Source organism: Protopterus annectens, chromosome 3.part0, assembly GCF_019279795.1.
Source record: "Protopterus annectens isolate FY-2018-M chromosome 3.part0, PAN1.0, whole genome shotgun sequence".
Lineage (NCBI taxonomy): Eukaryota > Metazoa > Chordata > Ceratodontiformes > Protopteridae > Protopterus > Protopterus annectens.
Window position 1 is genome coordinate 1,775,047,107 of NC_056731.1, and position 18,688 is coordinate 1,775,065,794.

The following is an 18,688-nucleotide window of genomic DNA, read 5'->3' on the forward strand; positions in this document are numbered from 1 at the left end:
CCACTGAAAATGTCATCAACAGCAGCATCTCTGGCAAGGATGGCATGGCTTTAGACATTGTTTCCAATGGCAGGTGTACCAAGGACTTCTGGCCCTTTTCAGGAAAACTGTTCTTGGGTCTGCAAGATGTTGCGGTATTCTGATGCATGAACCTCACTGTCTCCCGTTTTATGTTCAAGGTGACAAACTTTAGCATTGCCTTGGGACTTGCACATCAGCAAGCTAGTCCTAGCCCAGTAACCATGGAGAGAAAACAGTGGTCCTTAAAAAAAAAAAAAAAAACTTTAATAAATAGCATTATCCTCAGAGAGCTGCCCTACTAAAAAAAATCTCCAGCAAAGATCACTTTGTGAATGATTGTACAATTGATGGTATTGATAATGATGTAACTGGAAGAAAAATGCATAACTTGCAGGGTGTTTTGTCTCAGTAATTACTGGAGCTTTTTATTTTTTCCCCAAGTTCTCTACTTTCCTTTTTACCATAACTTAAATATAGGGGTGTTGTCTTCTTTCACACGCTACATGCATTCCCACATATAAATTTCACAAATTCTCCAAGGAGGTTGAGGTTTTCCTCTGTTTAGTATTTCCATTTTCCTTTGAGTCCTCCTTTTTCTCATGTTATGGAGCAATTTGGTGTTCTTTAATTACCTCCAGAAACCTTCAGATAATTGAAGGATCACTGGAGTTCAACAAAGTGTAGTGAATGTGATCTGGATCTGGATAAGTTACTGTTTGTGTCATAATGTTGCCTGTTAAGTTAAGTAGATCAGCACCCATCTGTAACAAGTGTGTGTGTGTGTGTGTATGTGTGACAGGGACAGCTTTGACTGGATTGTTAGCTTTTTTCATCAGGAACCTCTTCAGTTTAAATTTTAGACCATTGTGCAGTTTTGTGGTCAGCTGCTAAACAAACTTCCTAGTGCATCTGTCAGGAGAAGACCACATTATGCATACCGATCTCTACAACATGTGAGACAAGACTACCAATAACTGAAGAGCAGGTACTGCTGTTTTGCTGCTGGTGAGAAAAGGTATAGTGGGACATTGAGTCCTTGTTGTGCACTGCTACTGTAGTGAAACCAGCACTAATAGCATCCAGTTAATAGTCAGTAGGCAACTCACTGTAGAATTTAATCATCCTTCTAGAAGCATAGCGAGGGAGGGAAAATGGGGGCAGCAGCTCCAGCTGCAAGATGTTAGATATTGCAATTGTGAAGCGCAGTTCCTGCATTCACAGAAATATGCTTTAGCGCTTTAGTTGTTCATGTGTGGTAAGCTATAGCAAGCCTTTTGCTACAAATGTAGCAAGCAGCTTGCTACATTTTAAAAGCAGAAGTCATATTTTTTTTATTGTGCTCTTCAGCTGAAGAACTGTTGGGGCAGAGGGTGGGGAATGTATCTGTCTTTGTGCACCAGACAAGCAGGCTTTTTTTTTTATTTGCTCTCCATCTAAGAGTTGATTGGGGGGGGCAGTGTGTCAGATCATGGACTAGCACAGGTAGCTAGATGAGACAACTGTGGCCCTGGATTCTTCTGTTCTATACTTGTAGCAATTCAACTAGCTAAGTAGTGAGTAACTGATTTGAACACTCACTGGCAGTTGCCACCATGGGTTCATAATTTGCTATGACCCCCCCCCCTGTTGCAACCTGTCTGCACTGGAGATTCTGAGGAGGTGTACTGGCCACCTCATTCTTGGTGACAGCATTTTACTCTTATCTTGCACTAATACAACTTTTGAAAGGTATATGTACTTACTCACGTTAGGAGACTAGCCTCGCATGTTTCACATGTGTTAGTACAGCTTAGCACCACATCACACTCACATGACAGTATGCCTACTTATGCTAAGGTTGTAAAGAAATCATTATCTATGCCTTCTAGGCACCATTTATACAAACTTTGGCCACATAGGACCATACCCTCACCTGCAGCTTCACCTACACCTGAAAGGACCAGTAAGGTTTGCAGAAACTGTGGCTGTTTGTGGAAATGTACTACTGATAGGCAACCCAGTAGACAGACACACTGATTTTCCACTCACCAGACTGAGTAAAGAAAAGGTCACAGTCAGCTATCCATCTGGCTCGAGGATACATGACATGCCTAGGTCCCTGCACTCCAAGTAAAAATGTAACTTCATAATTGCCTACAGCAGGGTGAATGAACTTAGATGCTGTACTGTAGGAGATACACAGAGACTTTCTTGTACTTTCCATACATGTGTCTGAGGCAGGAAGAACACTTTTATTAAGCAGTGTCTTGCCATCACTGAGTATCATGACACAATTCTAAAACAAAATAAATGACTTCAACATTTGTCCGACTAACCTGTGTTGTTTCAGAGGAATTCTGTGTGTTTCAGAATGGGAGGCAACAATTGACAGGCCAGCCTGTATCTCTTTCCTGGGCTTCTACATATTGGCTAAGATTTTTTCTGCTACCATAATGTTTTTTTTAGGTAAGGCCCATCTTATGGACATCAAACAGTGCAGTAAATTAACAAACCACTTAAAACACGATAAAGAAGCTTAGCAGGAAGCAAGAACCAGATACACATGTAGGTATCTGGTTCTTGATTCCTGCTAACCATCTTTTGGACATTTCAGCATAGCAAATTTCAGTACGGCTTAAATTTAGGTGGCATTGCCCAATTCTAGGATTCTAAAAAAAAAAAAGAACTGACAAATGTAGGCCTTTCTCACATTTGAACACACACACACATGTGTAATTACTGAAACTTGGTTTCATTATGTTGATAGTACACCATCCCTACCAGGATACTGTCCTATTACTCATTTGGACTATCTGGGAGCTGCAGAAGGCTATCTATAGTTTTCCAATCCTCCATTGCCTTGTGCCAAGTCCCTTATGATACTGATTTGGATCTCTTAGACCCACATAGTAAAGACATTTGTGACATTATTGCCAACTGTAGCTCCCCCTGTATGTCACCTGATGACCATATCATGTTACCTACATCACTAAGCTGAATTCTGTACCAGTTAATCCCAGTATGCTAACATTTAATGACTTAAACTATTCAACCATCAAGTCAAAATCTTATACAACAAACTAAACATGCTAAGGTTCCTTGATTTTTATCAGTACCAGTTTCCTAGATTAGATAGTCCAAGTTCCCATAGAAGGTGACAACATATTTTAAAATCTTGTCGTTATAAGGGCTGGCACAGCATGCACCCCTGTTAGTCATTCCATTCTTATTGGTCACATCTGACCACCAACACTCACAATTTCTCTCCAAACTAGTACCATCCTTCCATTTAACTATAGCACATTCAGAGATTACTCCAAACCCAACCTGTCTCATCCCTGTCTGAGGGCCTTAAGCAATTCACAAGTGCTGCCTTCTGATTCAATCACAAGGGTATGTACATATATATCTCTTACTTCTGTACTCATCTAAACCACTTTTTAAAGAACTCTGTCCTCATGCAGTATAAGGGAAAAATCAAAAATAAGTCCTGAAAAAAGCAAACTCCATATTAAAGGGGGGAAAACTACTTGCTTCAAATTAAATTTGGTTTGTAGTTTAAATTTGGTGGCTTTTGCAGTGCCCCACCCCACTGTAGATTTGATCTAGGACACTCCCCCAGTCCCATCTCTTTACTGCATTCTACCTAATAAACCCTTTCTGCACTTGCTTTTAGTCCTTTTTAATTTAATTGCATTTTTCAAACTGTGTGTGGTCTAATATTGCTACATACTCAAGTGTGCCAGCTTGCACTGCATTTGAATTGTTTTTACTACTTTTCTGTAAAAAAAAAAAACTGTAAGCCTGTTTCCTACCTTTCCTGTAACTAGTGTTCCAGATACAGATTTGCTGTTTCCAGGACTGTTTGTAAGCTTCTGAGCCCCTCAAGCCTTTCTGTGTTAGAGGGAAGCCTTCTAGCTTATCAGTGGGAGTGGTAAGCATTAGGTAACCTGTCTACCACATAAGAAGTGGTCCTGGCCCAGAATTTGTAATTACTGGCCGTTTGGGCAATCTTCCTTCTCTCAACTTTCTGATTTGAAAGCCTGCATTTGCACTTGTTTCTGTCCTGTAACTCGTCTAGTGCAGATACAGATTCTTAGTTTTAGCACTTAAATTTGCTTATTCATACTCAGCACTTGTTCAGAACTTGTAAGCACTAAATAAGCTACTAATTACTATAGCACTCAGTCTTCCTCATTACCTAAAGAAAAACAGTTTTTGTACTTACTTTTCTCACTGGTGTTGAGAAAAACAGCTCTTGTACTCACTTTCCTCACTTATCTAGAGGAAAATAGTTTTTTATTCAGGCATGTCCAAGGGTCAGCTCCCAGTGTTCTCCCTTGTCTATCTGATGAATCTGGGCATCTTGAGACAATGTAGAAATTGCCTCATGTACACAGACAACCCTCTCCTCCTACCACCCAACACTACAACCTGTGAGAGATGCACTTATCTAGCCAAACTGGAGCTAAAGCTTTCACCAACCAAGACTGAACCTGACAGTCATGAGGAGAAGGTAAACATTTGCACCACACCACACTCATCAGATAGTCTCACTACGTCTAAACCACCAAAATCCACACATAGAAACTCAAAAACACTCACGAAGGCACTCAATAATAATCTGCCTAAGCAACAGAGACCTCCAAAGCAGAAACACAAGCAACCTCCATCCCCCAACACAACCCAAATGACACATAGCCCACAGATTCAGTGTGCCACTCAAACACAGCCAATAAGGCAAAACAGCATACCCAACACACTAGTCGTAGGTGACTCTATAGTCAGGCACACTGATGTCCCACTCACCAGGCTAAACAAGGAGAAGGTTACTGTCAGCTGCCTGTCAGGTGCCAGGATCCGCCACATAACCCACGCACTCTGGTCACTCCACAACAAGTACAAATATGTCCATGTTGGTGTGAATGACCTGAGACGTACCTCCCTGGACTACATGAAAAGAGACATGGAAGAGCTCTGCGATCTTGTAGCCCAGCCAGGTATGACCCTAGCCCTGAGTAGCATTCTGCCATCGCCCAGAATGATACCGCAGTACAAGGACAAAATGATTGATTTCAACAATTGGCTAAGCTTCTGGTGTCATTCAAAGGGGATCCAGTATCTGTCTGCTTGGGATGACATGGTCGACAGACCACGATGCTTTGCCACAGATGGCCTGCACATGTCGCCCCTAGGATTCCGGATACTGGCTAAGGCTCTTGCTGCCCCTATAGTGCCTTTTTTAGGCAGGGTTCAAGTAACAAATTCACCACCATAACAGGAACAGGTAAGCAAAAACTGAGGGTAATGCTACTCAATGCTAGAAGTCTAAATTTCAAAATGCACTCACTCGAGGCACTCCTTAAAATGGAGAACTTCGATATCTGTGCAGTGACTGAGACCTGGTTCAAGGCTCCAGAGAGCACCCCTGCACTACCAGGCTATAACTCATACCACACTTTTCGGCCATCTAACCTGGACCGAAACACCAAAGGTGGGGGTGTGTCCATATTCATTAAGGATATCCACACCTCCAGGCTAGTTGCTCAGCATAATGCATCCGAGGTTATCCAAGTGCAACTAACTCTTGGCAAAACTGCAATCCAAATTGTAGCTTGCTACAGATCCCCCACCATGCCCCAGGATTCCCACTCCTCTTTTCTTGATGTACTGGAAAATATTATGGTTCAACCAAACACCCTAATAATGGGCGACTTCAACTACCCCACCATTAACTGGGAAAACTATTCATATACTAACTCCTTAGCGCAACGCTTTCTGGAATTCATAAACTCCAATGCCCTAGATCAACTTATCCACACCCCAACCAGGGGCAACAATATCCTAGACCTAGTCATTACCAACATGAGTGACCGGTGTTCCACACCTGAAGTCAACTCCTCGTTGGTCCGATCCGACCATAAGCTAATCACCCTCGATATCTACATCCCATCCCCACCCCCATTAAGGAAACCACAGTAAGAAATTTCTCCAAAGCCAACTTCATGCTTCTTAAGACAGAAGTAGTGAACTTCATGACACCCATGCAGATGGACAATACAGTTACAACTGCTGAATCCTACACAAATGCGCTCTATAAGCACCTACATGAGTGCATGGATCGTGCTATCCCAAACAGAACCAAGAAGCTATCCTCCAAAAAAAGGAAGCCAGAGAGGCTAAAAATTCCCTTATTTTTCTTTGTCTACTATCAGCTCCTATGTTGTGATTTTTCCTTGACTTGTATGCTATGTACAATCCAGTACTAAGAACTGAGAGAACTGTAGAATACTTGAATAAATGTCTTTATTTTTTAATTAGCTAGAACTGTGCTGAACAGGTGCCAGCTTCTCCTTTATGTGCCAGATCTTCTTATACCTTTAATAAAAGTCTGCATACACCATTGTTTGGTTACAAATGTTTATTGTTATGCAGTAGAGGTAGATGTCAACAATAGCTGAATCAAATCTTACTGTCAAATAACCATGTTAATAAACTGAAATAGAATTATGTCTGTAGCTTCTGTACTCCTTATACTGTCCATAATTTCTGTACTCAGAATTATTTACTCATTATGCTGTCCATAGTTTCTCTACTTACAATTGTTCCTTTCCTCCTGAATGGCAGAATTAATATTGACTGCTCTGCGCTCTATAGTTTCTGGAATGCTGGATATTTGTCCTGACTTCTGCACTCAGTCTCGAGTGTCTATACCTGGTTTCTGTAGACTGCACTGCAATGACTTTCAGTCTGTCAGAGAGACCAAAGTTACTGACTTCTGTGTCTGAATTGTCTTCTAAATAATACTAACGCCCTGTATATTTCCTACAAATAAAACACACCTCTTTAACCTTGCTTCACAAGGCTCATACCACCTAAACAAGATCCGTTTGTTTTTAAGATATGGAACATTCTGTTGGCACATTTCATTCTTATCTGAAGGTTATTTCTTTGAGCATATTTGTATCCTTCGAATAAATATTCCTTTATTGAAACTGCATGTAAAGTGTAAAAGAAGATGTATGTCTGCTTCAGTATGGTGCATTTCTAATGCTATGTAAAGGGAATAATGCATTTAACTCTAACAAAATAGATTTAAGTGAAAGCTTATCTTACACCAGTCCTAGGAGACCTTCTCCACTTCATAAATACTGGTAATTCTAAAAACATTCTCTCCAAGGGCTGTAACGTTTATTGCAACATATAAAACAAGACCTCTCTGAATCATTGGTATTTAATCGTAAGAGTCCCCTACTTATGGCGCAAAGTCCACATGTATGTCAATAGTTTAATGCATTGGCCTTCTCCAGGTTCTGCCACTAGGAAGTGTTGGAGGGTAGGTATTGTGTGTATCATGTCAAGTTCTACCTTGACAACTGAACAGATACCCGCACATTTATTCCTTGGATAAGCAGTATGGCCCTTCTTGAACAGTTTCAGTTGCATGGCTAGGCTCTGTACGAACAGACAGCCCTCATGACTACTAAAATACTGTGAAACTACATGAGGAACCCAAATACACTAAAGAAGAAATTTAAAAAGAGTTCACCTTTTGGACAAAGCAACTATTTTCATCCAGTACAATACACCTGTGTACCCGATATGAATGGATACTGAGGTACTCTCCAATAAGATTGTTTGACCGTTAAAGATAATCTTCCAAACTGAAGGTTGAGCTGAACTTCAAGGGCTGCAATTCTGAGTTAGGAGGCTTGTTTGCACTCATTTAGCGCCATCTGTACCCTTTCTGATTCACACACCAAAATGTTTATTTCTGTACACTGCGTGTATGCGTGGTGTACACTGCGTGCATGCATGAGTGTAGGTGTGCCAGGGTTTTCATACACAGGTATAGTAAGAAAAGCTTAATTCCGAGTCCTCAGTGTTTTTGGCTAATAGACTACAGGAATTCTTGCATCCTCACAAAGAGGCAGCATGCCTAATGCAACATTTTCATACTAATAAAAATGAACAGCAGTTTGGAGGGAAGCAGTTTTAGTAGGGGAAACAGCATTTTATATTTAATTTCCAGTAGCTCATGAAGAGATAACCACCAAAAGAAAAAAGGAAAACCCTCTTACAGCTGCTTTATCAGTTCCACATCAGGTTTTTCTATGTTTGTCAAGGTGAGTCAGATGTCATTTTACTTTTGGTATTGTAATAACCTGCAGAACACTGGAAACAATCTAGAATGTTTTGCCTAGCTTGAAAATATTACAGTGAAACAGTTTCAGGCCTCTTCATCAAATCATCTTAGCTTCTGTCGTATCAAGAGTGTATTGTAGTCCTATTTTCAGAAACTTGCTTACAGAAGTAAACAGTTTTGTATATGGGACAATGTTATGAAAAGTGTTTACAAATTACTGGAGCCAAAAGCTGGCTAAGTTGATAAGTAAAGCAATTGCTGGAAGTATAAATGAGCAAACTAAATGGTAATATCATCTTTGTTTTGTTTTGTTTTTTTCAGTAGAGCATGACACCAGCCGCACCCCTGTCAGAGAAGCAACATATTTTCTTTTCTTCAAGATTGCACAACGTCATAAGTGGATTACATTAGTTGCAGGTGTATAGGGAGCACCGCCTTCCATTTTGGAGAATGTGTGTTGGTTTCTCCCATCTGCATTAAATATTATTGTGTTTATGGTACTTTGGTTAATGTCTCTGTTTAGAGCAAAACACTAATGATGCCGTATGTTACTTCATAAGTAGTCATACAGCAAGACTGTGGGAAAAGTATTAAAAACACAGTAGACTTTTAATGTTTAAAAATATTGGAATGCTGCTTTTAAGATAGGGGACAGTTCTTGGGATTCAGAAAGGCCTAGGGTGTTGTGGAAGGCTAATCTTGGAAGGCTTCCACATCATGCTATGCCTTTCTGACTCTTAGACCACTACTCTACCACTGAGATTTTCCCCTTGACAGGGCCTTAGCAGGGTGAGCAGTTTTGCTAATGAAGTTGCACACTAATGTGGCAGTCTAGAAGAGCATGTAATGCCAGTTAATCATATTCACTCACTTAGGAATGTTTGCAAGCACTGAATTACTTGGCTGAGTGATTCAGAGAATCACTTGACCATGAACAATTTTACACTAGGTGGAGAAAGTGAATGCCATGAAATTACAGCAGTCACACATTCACTCTCATGCTGTGAGAATGTGTGTGTATGTGTGGACATGTGTATAAATGTTTATAGGTGTGTGTGTGTGTGTGTGTGTGTGTGTGTGTGTCTCTCTCTCTCTGACTGTTTGGTTGGTTGCAGTATGGTACAGTAGGTAGAGGATACTGAGACTGTATGTCTGTGTGTGTGGACATGTATATGAATGTCTGTAGGGTGTGTGTGTGTGTGGGTGTGTCTGTCTGTCTGTCTGTGTCTAGTTGGTAGCAGTATGGTACAGTAGGTAGGGGATGCTGAGACTATATATATATATATATGTGTGTGTGTGTGTGTCTGTGTGAGAAAGAGAGCTTGTATAGGTGAGTGTTTCTTTGAGTGTGAGGGGGTGCTTGGTTATGACATGGATGTGGATGTGTGTATGCACACAGTTAAGGGGTATCATTTGGTAACTCAATGCATGTTCTGCTATGGAGAACACTAGTGCTGACAGGTCTGACAGCATAGTGTTTGATTCAGAGATATGGTAATGAGCCATTAATGAGTTGTTTCTTATTGTGCTTTACCTGGTCTTTGAATTAGAATTTCTGTCTATGTCACTAATTGACCAAACCGCTTTGAAATGGACGGCACAGTGGTGTAGCGGTAGCATTGTCATCTCACAGCAAGAGGCTTCCCAGTTCGATTCTTGGGTGGGATGCCTTCTGTGCAGAGTCTGCATGTCCTCACTGCATTCCTATGGGTTTCCTCCAGGTGGTCCGATTTCCTCCCAGGTTTCAAAGACATACATCTGGAGTGTTTCTCCCCAGGCCTCCACTGAAAATTGGCTTTGTTCCAAGTCAGAATTTCCCAGTAAACAAATGTTAAGTAAATAAATAAATATAAAATAAATTCTACAGACTGTTTTAGACTTTTCTGCAGCTGAATATCTGTATTGAATCGCTGCCTCAGATTTTGCCTAGTTTTATAATGCATTATAAATTTATAATACATCTTGCATAATTTTATAATGCAATATGTATATCTTATTGACTTTTTTTTTATTTTTGCAGTTTCTCTTCCGGCTTGGGTCATAACTGAAAAGTATTCTCCTACCAACCCTCCCAACCATATAAAAATAAATATAGTATATACAATAATCTGTAGTAGCCGTGCCCATTTAGGTGAAACAGACAAGTTAGGTTGCAATAGTAAGTTATGTAGTAAAAAAAAATCAGATTGTTGCAACACAATGGCAGACATGTTCTTTGGGGCTTATAAAGTAGCTGTGACACTGTGGCAGTTATTTTTCAGGGCATCAGTGAAATTTTTTTAAGAATATCTGCATACCTAGCAAAATACAAATATGATTGCTTTGATACTAAGTAATTAAGCCATGTGGGGAAGTGTTTTTCCCTTCATCCATAAAACCCATCAGTTTGGTTTGGTAGTTATCAGAACGTGCGGTCAGATGTACATTGTATTCATGAGCAAGATCCCTTAATATTCAGGTATGGTATTTAGCCTAGTGAATATTCGTGCTGCCTTCCCCTTCTTGTTTCTTATTGTATCATTGTCTAATTTCAACAATGCCAGTGTTTTAAAAATGTATGTTGAGAAGTGTCCAAGAAAATGAATGAATAAATCAGTAGCAGTAGTTTTGGTATGGTATGCAGTACAACAGTTGCTGTACATGCCATTTTTAGTGTTGGCACTCTAGTAAACACATCCATCTTTTCCTTACAGTACCATTATGTATGTCATGATAGGGCACACTGCTAACTCTTCTTCTTCTTCTCCTCTTTCAGCTGTTCACGTTAGAGGGCGCCACAGGGAATCATCTGTTTCCATTTCTTCCTTTCCTCTGCATCTTGCTCTGTCACACCAACCACCTGCATGTCCTCTCTCACCACATCCATAAACCTTATCTTAGGCCTTCCTCTTTTCCTCTTTCCTGGCAGCTCTACCCTTAGCATCCTTTTCCCAATATACCCAGCATCCCTTCTCAGCACATGCCCAAACCAGCGCAATCTCGCGCCTCTGACTTTGTCTCCAAACTGTCCAACCTGAGCTGACCCTCTAAAATACTGATTCCTATTCCTGTCCATCCTTGTCACACCCAGTGCAAATCTTTAACTCTCCCACTTCCAGCACTGACTCCTGCCTTTTTGTCATTGCCACCGTCTCCAACCCATACAACATAGCTGGTCTCACTACCCTCTTGTAGACCTTCCCTTTCAGTCTTACTGGTACCCGTCTGTCACAAATTACTCCTGACACTCTTCTCCACCCATTCCGCCCTGTCTCTACTCTCTTCTTCACCTCTCTTCCACACTCAATTACTCTGATCTATTGATCCCAAGTACTTAAACTCATCCACCTTCGCCAACTCAACTCCACTCCCTGCATCCTCACCATTCCTCTATCCTCCCTTTCATTCACACACATATATTCTGTCTTAGTCCGGCTGACCTTCATTCCTCTTCTCTGTAGAGCATATCTCCACCTTTCCAAGGGTCTCCTCAACCTGATTCCTACTCTCACTACACATCACAATGCCATCTGCAAACATCATAGTCCACGGGGCCACCTGTCTGATCTTGCCTGTCAACCTGTCCATCACCATTGCAAATAAGAAAGGGCTCAGAGCTGATCCTTGATGTAACCCCACCTCCACCTTAAACGCATCTGTCACTCCCACTGCAGACCTCACGACTGTCGCACTACCCTTGTACATATCCTGTACTACTCTTACATACTTCTCTGCCACTCCCGACTTCCTTATACAGTACCACAACTCCTCTCTAGGCACCCTATCATATGCTTTCTCCAAGTCCACAAAGACACAATGCAACAACTCCTGACCTTCTCTATACTTCTCCAGCAACACTCTCAGAGCAAACATTGCATCTGTAGTGTTCTTTCCTGGCATGAAACCATACTGCTGATCACTAATCATCACCTCCCTTTTTAACCTAGCTTCCACTACTCTTTCGCATAACTTCAAGCTGTGACTGATCAGTTTTATCCCTCTGTAGTTACTACAGCTCTGCACATCACCCTTATTCTTAAAAATAGGTACCAAAACACTTTTTCTCCACTCCTCAGGCATCCTCTGACTTTCCAAGATTTCATTAAACAATCTGGTTAAAAACTCCACTGCCATTTCTCCTAAGCACCTCTATTCTTCCACTGGTATGTCATCTGGACCAACAGCCTTTCCATTCTTCATAGCTGTCCTTACTTCCTCCTTGCTGCTTCCTGATTCACTATCCCCACATCATCCAACCTTCTCTCTCTCTCTCTCATTCTCTTCATTCATCAGCCCCTCAAAGTACTCTTTCCATTTGCTCAACACAGTCTCCTCACTTGTGAGTACGTTTCCCTCACTATCCTTTATCACTCTTAACTGCTGCACATCTTTCACAGCTCGGTCCCTCTGTCTAACCAATAGGTACAGGTCCTTTTCTCCCTCTTTAGTGTCCAACCTTTCATACAACTCTCCATATACCTTATCCTTAGCCTTCACCACCTCTGTCTTTGCCATGCTCCTCATCTCCTTATACTCCTGTCTACTTTCTTCATCTCTCTGACAATCCCACCACTTCTTCGCCAGCCTCTTCCTCTGTATACTCTCCTGTACTTCCTCATTCCACCACCAGGTCTCCTTGTCCTCCTTCCTCTGTCCAGATGTCACAGCAAGGGCACACTGCTAACTGCTGATGGCAAATATCAGTCCCAGCTTAGTGAAAATAGCCTTTTTTGAGGCAGTGAATGACCCAGTAGGTTACTGTAATACTAATGTAAAAAGCACTCACTGACTGAAATTTCACATTTACTTCTTCAGTTAAAAAATGTCCTGGTATTTTGGCTTAAACAAGCCTTCCAGAAAACATTTGCTACATATTCCAATCAGTAAAGCAGACTTAATTGTATTTGTTTATTTATTATTTTTTTTGTTAAATGACATGTGGATTGTATGAAGGAAACGTTTCAGCATTGAACCGTGTGCATGAGCATAGCACTCATATTTAAATATGCTATAGATTTATACATATAACCATCATGCACAGACAAACATTCTCTCAGTGGTAAGGTAATAATGCAGTGTTTCACAATATCAGTGAAACACGCTAATGTACAAAGCTGCAGTAGTACTATACGAATAACATTCACTAGGTAATTATTAACCGGAACCACTTTCTCCTTTCATTATTTCCTGTTCTACTCCTTCTAGTTAGTCTGACTTCCACTTGCTTATTAATTTTACAAGAAAGATTCGGCCAAGATACATTCTTCACTGTGTAATACCTTAAATATTCTGTAGTGGAAGGCCATGTGGTATATGCAAATGACCCATTAAGGACATAAGGGTGATTCAGCTACATGACTTCTGAATGCCCATGACTCTTTACGTTTTATTTTTTAAATACTTATGGGTGCATTCAGGCTAATAAAGCCAAACCCCACTAGCCGTAGAAATACCATCTTTCAGTCTTTTTGATTTTCTCAGTACAGCGTAAGTGGATTGTTTGACTGTACTTTAGAAAAACAAAGCTTAAAATCTTGTACGTCCTTATGCATGTTTCCCATGGACCTCTGCTACAGGAGGTTTAAGGTATTACAATGAAGATGTTAGCTTGGTTGCATCTTTCTTACAGTTTTTACTGAATAGGTTGTGTGTGTGACATTTTTATCCTTTAGTTTGGATGTTATTTGGGATATTTTGCAAGCACCCTAATGATAATGTGATAATGGGCATCAGTCTTCGTTTTAAGCTCTGTGTTTCAAAAGTGTATACAAACAATCCACTTAATGCTGTACTGATGAAGTCAGGAAAATACTGAAACATGGCATGTCTATAACTAGTGGGATTTGTCTTTATTGTCCTGAATATACCCATAAAGACTAAAAAAAAAATAAATAAATAAAAATTAAAAAATAATGGGCATTTAAAATCCATGTAGCTGAAACACTGGTATGCCCTTAAATGTTCATTTGCATATGTCCCATTCACTACAGGAGGTTTAAGGTATTACACAGTGAAGACTCTAGTTTGGCTGGGTCTTTCTTGCATTTTTTCCTAAATGGTTTGTTTGTATGCCCTTTTTACCCTATGGTTTGGTGTTTATTAATTTTGTCAGGTCTTCATTTCTCCAGTCATACCTATAGTTCCCATTTTTGCTGTTTTATCCCATATCTTTCTATATTTGTGTTTTATCAGCTTCCCTATATTTGCTCTGTCTTGTAATATAATAAACTAAAACTCAAACCATAAAGAAACTAAAAATACTGCTGGCTGTGGCATCTCCAACCGACCATTCTTTTTATCTTGATGCAAAGCTGTTCTCTTCATGGTTTTAAATAAGGCCTCAATAGGGTAGCGATGCCACTTCACAGCAAGAAGTTCTCTGGTTTGGTTCTTGGCTGGGTTGCCTTCTGTGTGGAGGTTGCACATCCTCCTTGTGTTCATGTGGGGTTCCTAAATTGCCCATAGGTATAAGTCTATGCATATGTGATATGGAAGAAAGACCTTTCAACCTACTTGTTTCACTCTTTTGCATTGAAATCTCTTTGGGTAGTGGTGACTGTCCATGGAGTTACTCTAGAAGTCTAATGCAATTTGTAAGACTGCAGTTGAGTACTCTGAAACACATATCTGTTGCTTCTTTCCCTCTTGCTTCTGACAACATGTATACTACTGTTATGCAGTTGGTCACATTCAAAACATATGTTTTTATCACTGTTACCTTTTTATGTAATGTCATTTTAAGCCATTTATAACAATCTAGTATGTTTTCCATTCTTTCTAAAGCATTCTTTTATTCTTTCTAACTCAGTATTCTTCCAAAAATAAAAGCTAATTCTTAATAATTACACCCCCTTCATCCTTTACTATAATTTCTTCTGTTTGCATTGTCTCTCCATGCCTTTTACTTGTACTAAATCTACATTTCTTCTCCCCTGTTTTCCTGTTCACTTTGTCCTTCATATTCTCTTGTTTTGCTAATAAAGCCATATTATCTGCATAAGGTAAAATAATAGCTACTTTTAACATTTCACACAGTACCCATTCACTCCATTGTCCATTAATTAGCTTCCTTTAATCACCTTATTAGTAGAACATGTGGACGTTAAGAGACTGAAAGGGAACCCTGTTCATTTGCTTCCTTTAAGTAACACTCTTTCCCCTCTTAGCGCTCTAGTTGTTATACACTTTGTGATGACCCACCACTGCCAACCAGTAAACAAGGAGACTCAATCCTCACCACTGGCAACAGTGGGGGAAGTTCACTGAGAGAATAACAGATGCACACACAGTATTTCTAGATGCAGCTCTCTGCATCAAGTGCAGTTTCCCTTAAGAGCACACAGAGACCACAGTCAGTCCGGGGCTGTTTCTCCCTCTTTCTTCAGATCCCCAATAAGCCTCCCCACTGGCACAGGTAAAAGCTGAGATTTCAGCTGAGTGACCAAGCCAAGACCTCCAGCACCCTCTCTGTCCAACCAGTGCTTCATGTTCCTGCCCAAGTAGCTGACACACACACTCTTTGAGATTTGATTTACATGCACACACCTGGGAAAGGCTGGCACAGGTTTATTAGTTATGCTCCTTTCTGCTCAGACTACAAGCTAGTTACCACTGCCATCAGTCACTCCTTATCAGATACTTTAGGGCCCTTAGCAAAGGGTGTCCAATCGTATTGTGTAATATTAATACAAATGGCAGTTTGACCAAGAGCAAGGCTGTTAGGATTAGCCCACACAGTGTCACCAAATAAATATTTAAGTACTTTCAAAATTTAAACATCTCTACACAGATCAGCCACAATGAAAGGTTTAAATATATTTAATAATAAATAATAAAAGAACAAGACAATACTAAATATATATTCACAATGACAGAGTTCAAAACCACAGGAAACATTTAAAATAATATTGCAGTACAGACTCACACAAATAAAGAACAAAATCTAAACTAAGCTTTGCTATATTCCTGACTATATCTAAGATAATTATACTGTTCCCTAGAAACTTGCTTACTATACAGCAAGGCAGATGTGGTGAATGGTGGTTCTTGTTATCAGGTCCAATACAGAATGCAGTATGCTCTGTCTCACTCAGATACTTCTCAAAATAATATCCAAAATGTTACTGCTGGGAAAGCTTGGAGAATGACCTCCTCTCTGGTCATTTGACTTCTGCTTCCCAGGCAAAACCCCCATTGCTAAAGCTGACATTATTTAGCATCTACCTGTAAAAATACTCATGCAAGGACTTTTGCTCAGATCTTTGGCAGATGCTGGAAGTCATAAAACAACTGCATTCCTTCATGCGTTCAGAGTAGCAATTAATTCACCCTAAAGACAATATAGAAAGCTTCTTCGTACAGACTTTGTGTCTCTAGCTGTATTGAAACCTGAGAAATAGCCTCTTTATGGCCTAGCCTATAAAGTAATTTAATTTCAAATATTTTTCTAAAGTTTGCTGGGCTGAAGTTAATCCTCCGCTTTCCTCTGTTAACAATATATATATTTAAGCAGTTACAATAGGGCATGTACATTTCTGTTCTCTTCCAGTAAGGTACACTGTGGATACATTTTAAGCGCAAACATTTTATAAATACCTTTTCAGCACAAACATCTGTGCAAAGCAGTTTGATATACATTTGACATGCACTTCTAATACATTTGTAACAAAGCATCTTATACAACCTACAGTTTTAATACATTTGTGACACCAGCATCTTGTATAAATTAGTTTGATATTCACAAATGACATATAATTATTTACAAAATTCCAGCTAGCTGTGCTGGCAGTACCTCCTTTTGTCACAGACTTCCTATATAAACTCTCTGTATACTTTTGAGATACCTTTATCTCCTATCATTTTAACCATGGCATTGTAATTAACTAAATCAAATGCTTTCTCTGGATTCTAGTTATCAAATATTTTTCTGACTTCTCCTTAGCTCTTCCTTTACTTCCTTGATCCACCATAATAGACTTTTTACAGCCTTCACTATCTATAGTCTTCCTATCTGTTTATCAATCTGCTTAAAATATTCTTTCTAACCTACCCCACACTATTTTTTAATCTTTACAATTGATGTTATCCTCTGTTTCTTCATTACACTCTTATTCTCTTTCATTTTAACAACTTTCTACCCCTATCATTTAGCCTTTATCTTCTCCCCCTCTTACCAACAAACATTCATTAAACACTTGCCTTCAAACTAACAGCTCATCTCCTCTTAACAAACTGTAGATGACATATTCCTGTCTTTTATTTGCCCTTTTTATTTCATGTACCTTACATTCTGCTCTAGTCTGTTATACGTGCCCCTCTTTCTATAACTAAATTTTCTTTGTCTCCTGATATTTCTATACTATTTGTTTCAAATTTTTCTTCTCTGTCTTTATTTAATGAAAGTGCAAACATTTCAGGCTTCAAGTCCACAATTATAGGCTTATCTGTTCTTTTTAGTACTGTTGAATGTTTGCCTTCTACAAAACTTAATTTTGTTTCCTAAGACTCAAATAATTGCATTCCTTTTACCCTTATTTTAACCTTATCTACACCATCTGTTTCCTTGTATAATCCTTTAAACTTCTTTTTTCTAAGTTTTAATTTGCTAATCCATTAACTTCAGAAACATTCCATAGTCGCATTTAAAATTTTCTTTAAAAACTACCTACCATACAATCCATTTACTATAAAACTCTGTCATGCCAAGATTATCTCCCCTCAATGTATCAAAATGCTGTTTACTTTCTTCCTCTAGCATCATCCCAATATATATTTTTTATTATCCCCTTACCTATTATTGGGTCACTTTTTACTCCTACTAAACCCATATGGTCTGAAAGACAACACAGTTTTTACTTTTGAGTATTAAAACAGTTTATTCTTCTCACCTCCTGTAGTAAAATCTATTTCTGTTGCTATCATGCCTCTTTAAAGGTTTTTTCTTGTCTCCAACTCCATTTACATAACCCTAACCTTAATTAACTAAGCAAGTATCCTGAGATCTTTATGATCACTTCCCATCCTGATGTTGCAGGTGGGATTTTATTCATCCTCACAGTTTCTTCTAAATTAAATAAAAATAACTTTTTCATTTGCCTCCAGTGGTATATGTCAGTATTAAGTATAAGCTTCCATACCTCACAAACCACCTCATTTTCTGTTTTAATCTGTCATGTTTTACAGTGCTGAAAATAAATCTAATATCTTATAGTCACACATCTCTCTCTCTTTTGCCCTTTTTAATCTTTTGTAATGCTGTCTTAATTTGTAATCTTATTTTCATGCTGTTCACATTAATGCTAATTATTATTGCATCAGTTTATCTTTCTCCATTTATTTGTTTTTGCTTTGGGGCCCTGTACACTTTAGAAATCCCCCCTCATTTTCCATTTCATCTAAATCTTCATCATTCTCAGAAAATTCAGAATTTTGTAGCACTTGATATGTAATATTTTTTGTTGTCTCTGCGAACAGTGTATTTTTTATTTGAAATACTATCAGTTTGTTCCACATTTTCATTTTTTTTCTGCCACCAGTTTCCTGCCTGTCTCCTTACTCCCTCCT

The 18,688-nt window shown here is 39.3% G+C and overlaps 1 protein-coding gene across 2 annotated transcripts in view; it reads left to right on the forward strand.

The window, feature by feature from the left end:
- LOC122797053 (polyamine-modulated factor 1-binding protein 1-like) overlaps positions 1-18,688 on the forward strand; it is a 2,450,839-nt gene that overhangs the window by 1,406,920 nt on the left and 1,025,231 nt on the right. The window contains exon 26 of one of the 2 annotated variants that reach the window (XM_044065830.1): positions 8,471-8,646. The exons of the other annotated variant lie outside the window; for it this stretch is intronic. Coding sequence (XP_043921765.1) covers positions 8,471-8,557 — 87 coding nt within the window. The 3' untranslated portion in view covers positions 8,558-8,646. Of the gene's footprint in view, positions 1-8,470; positions 8,647-18,688 lie in introns of those variants that run through there. 2 annotated transcript variants of the gene reach the window in all.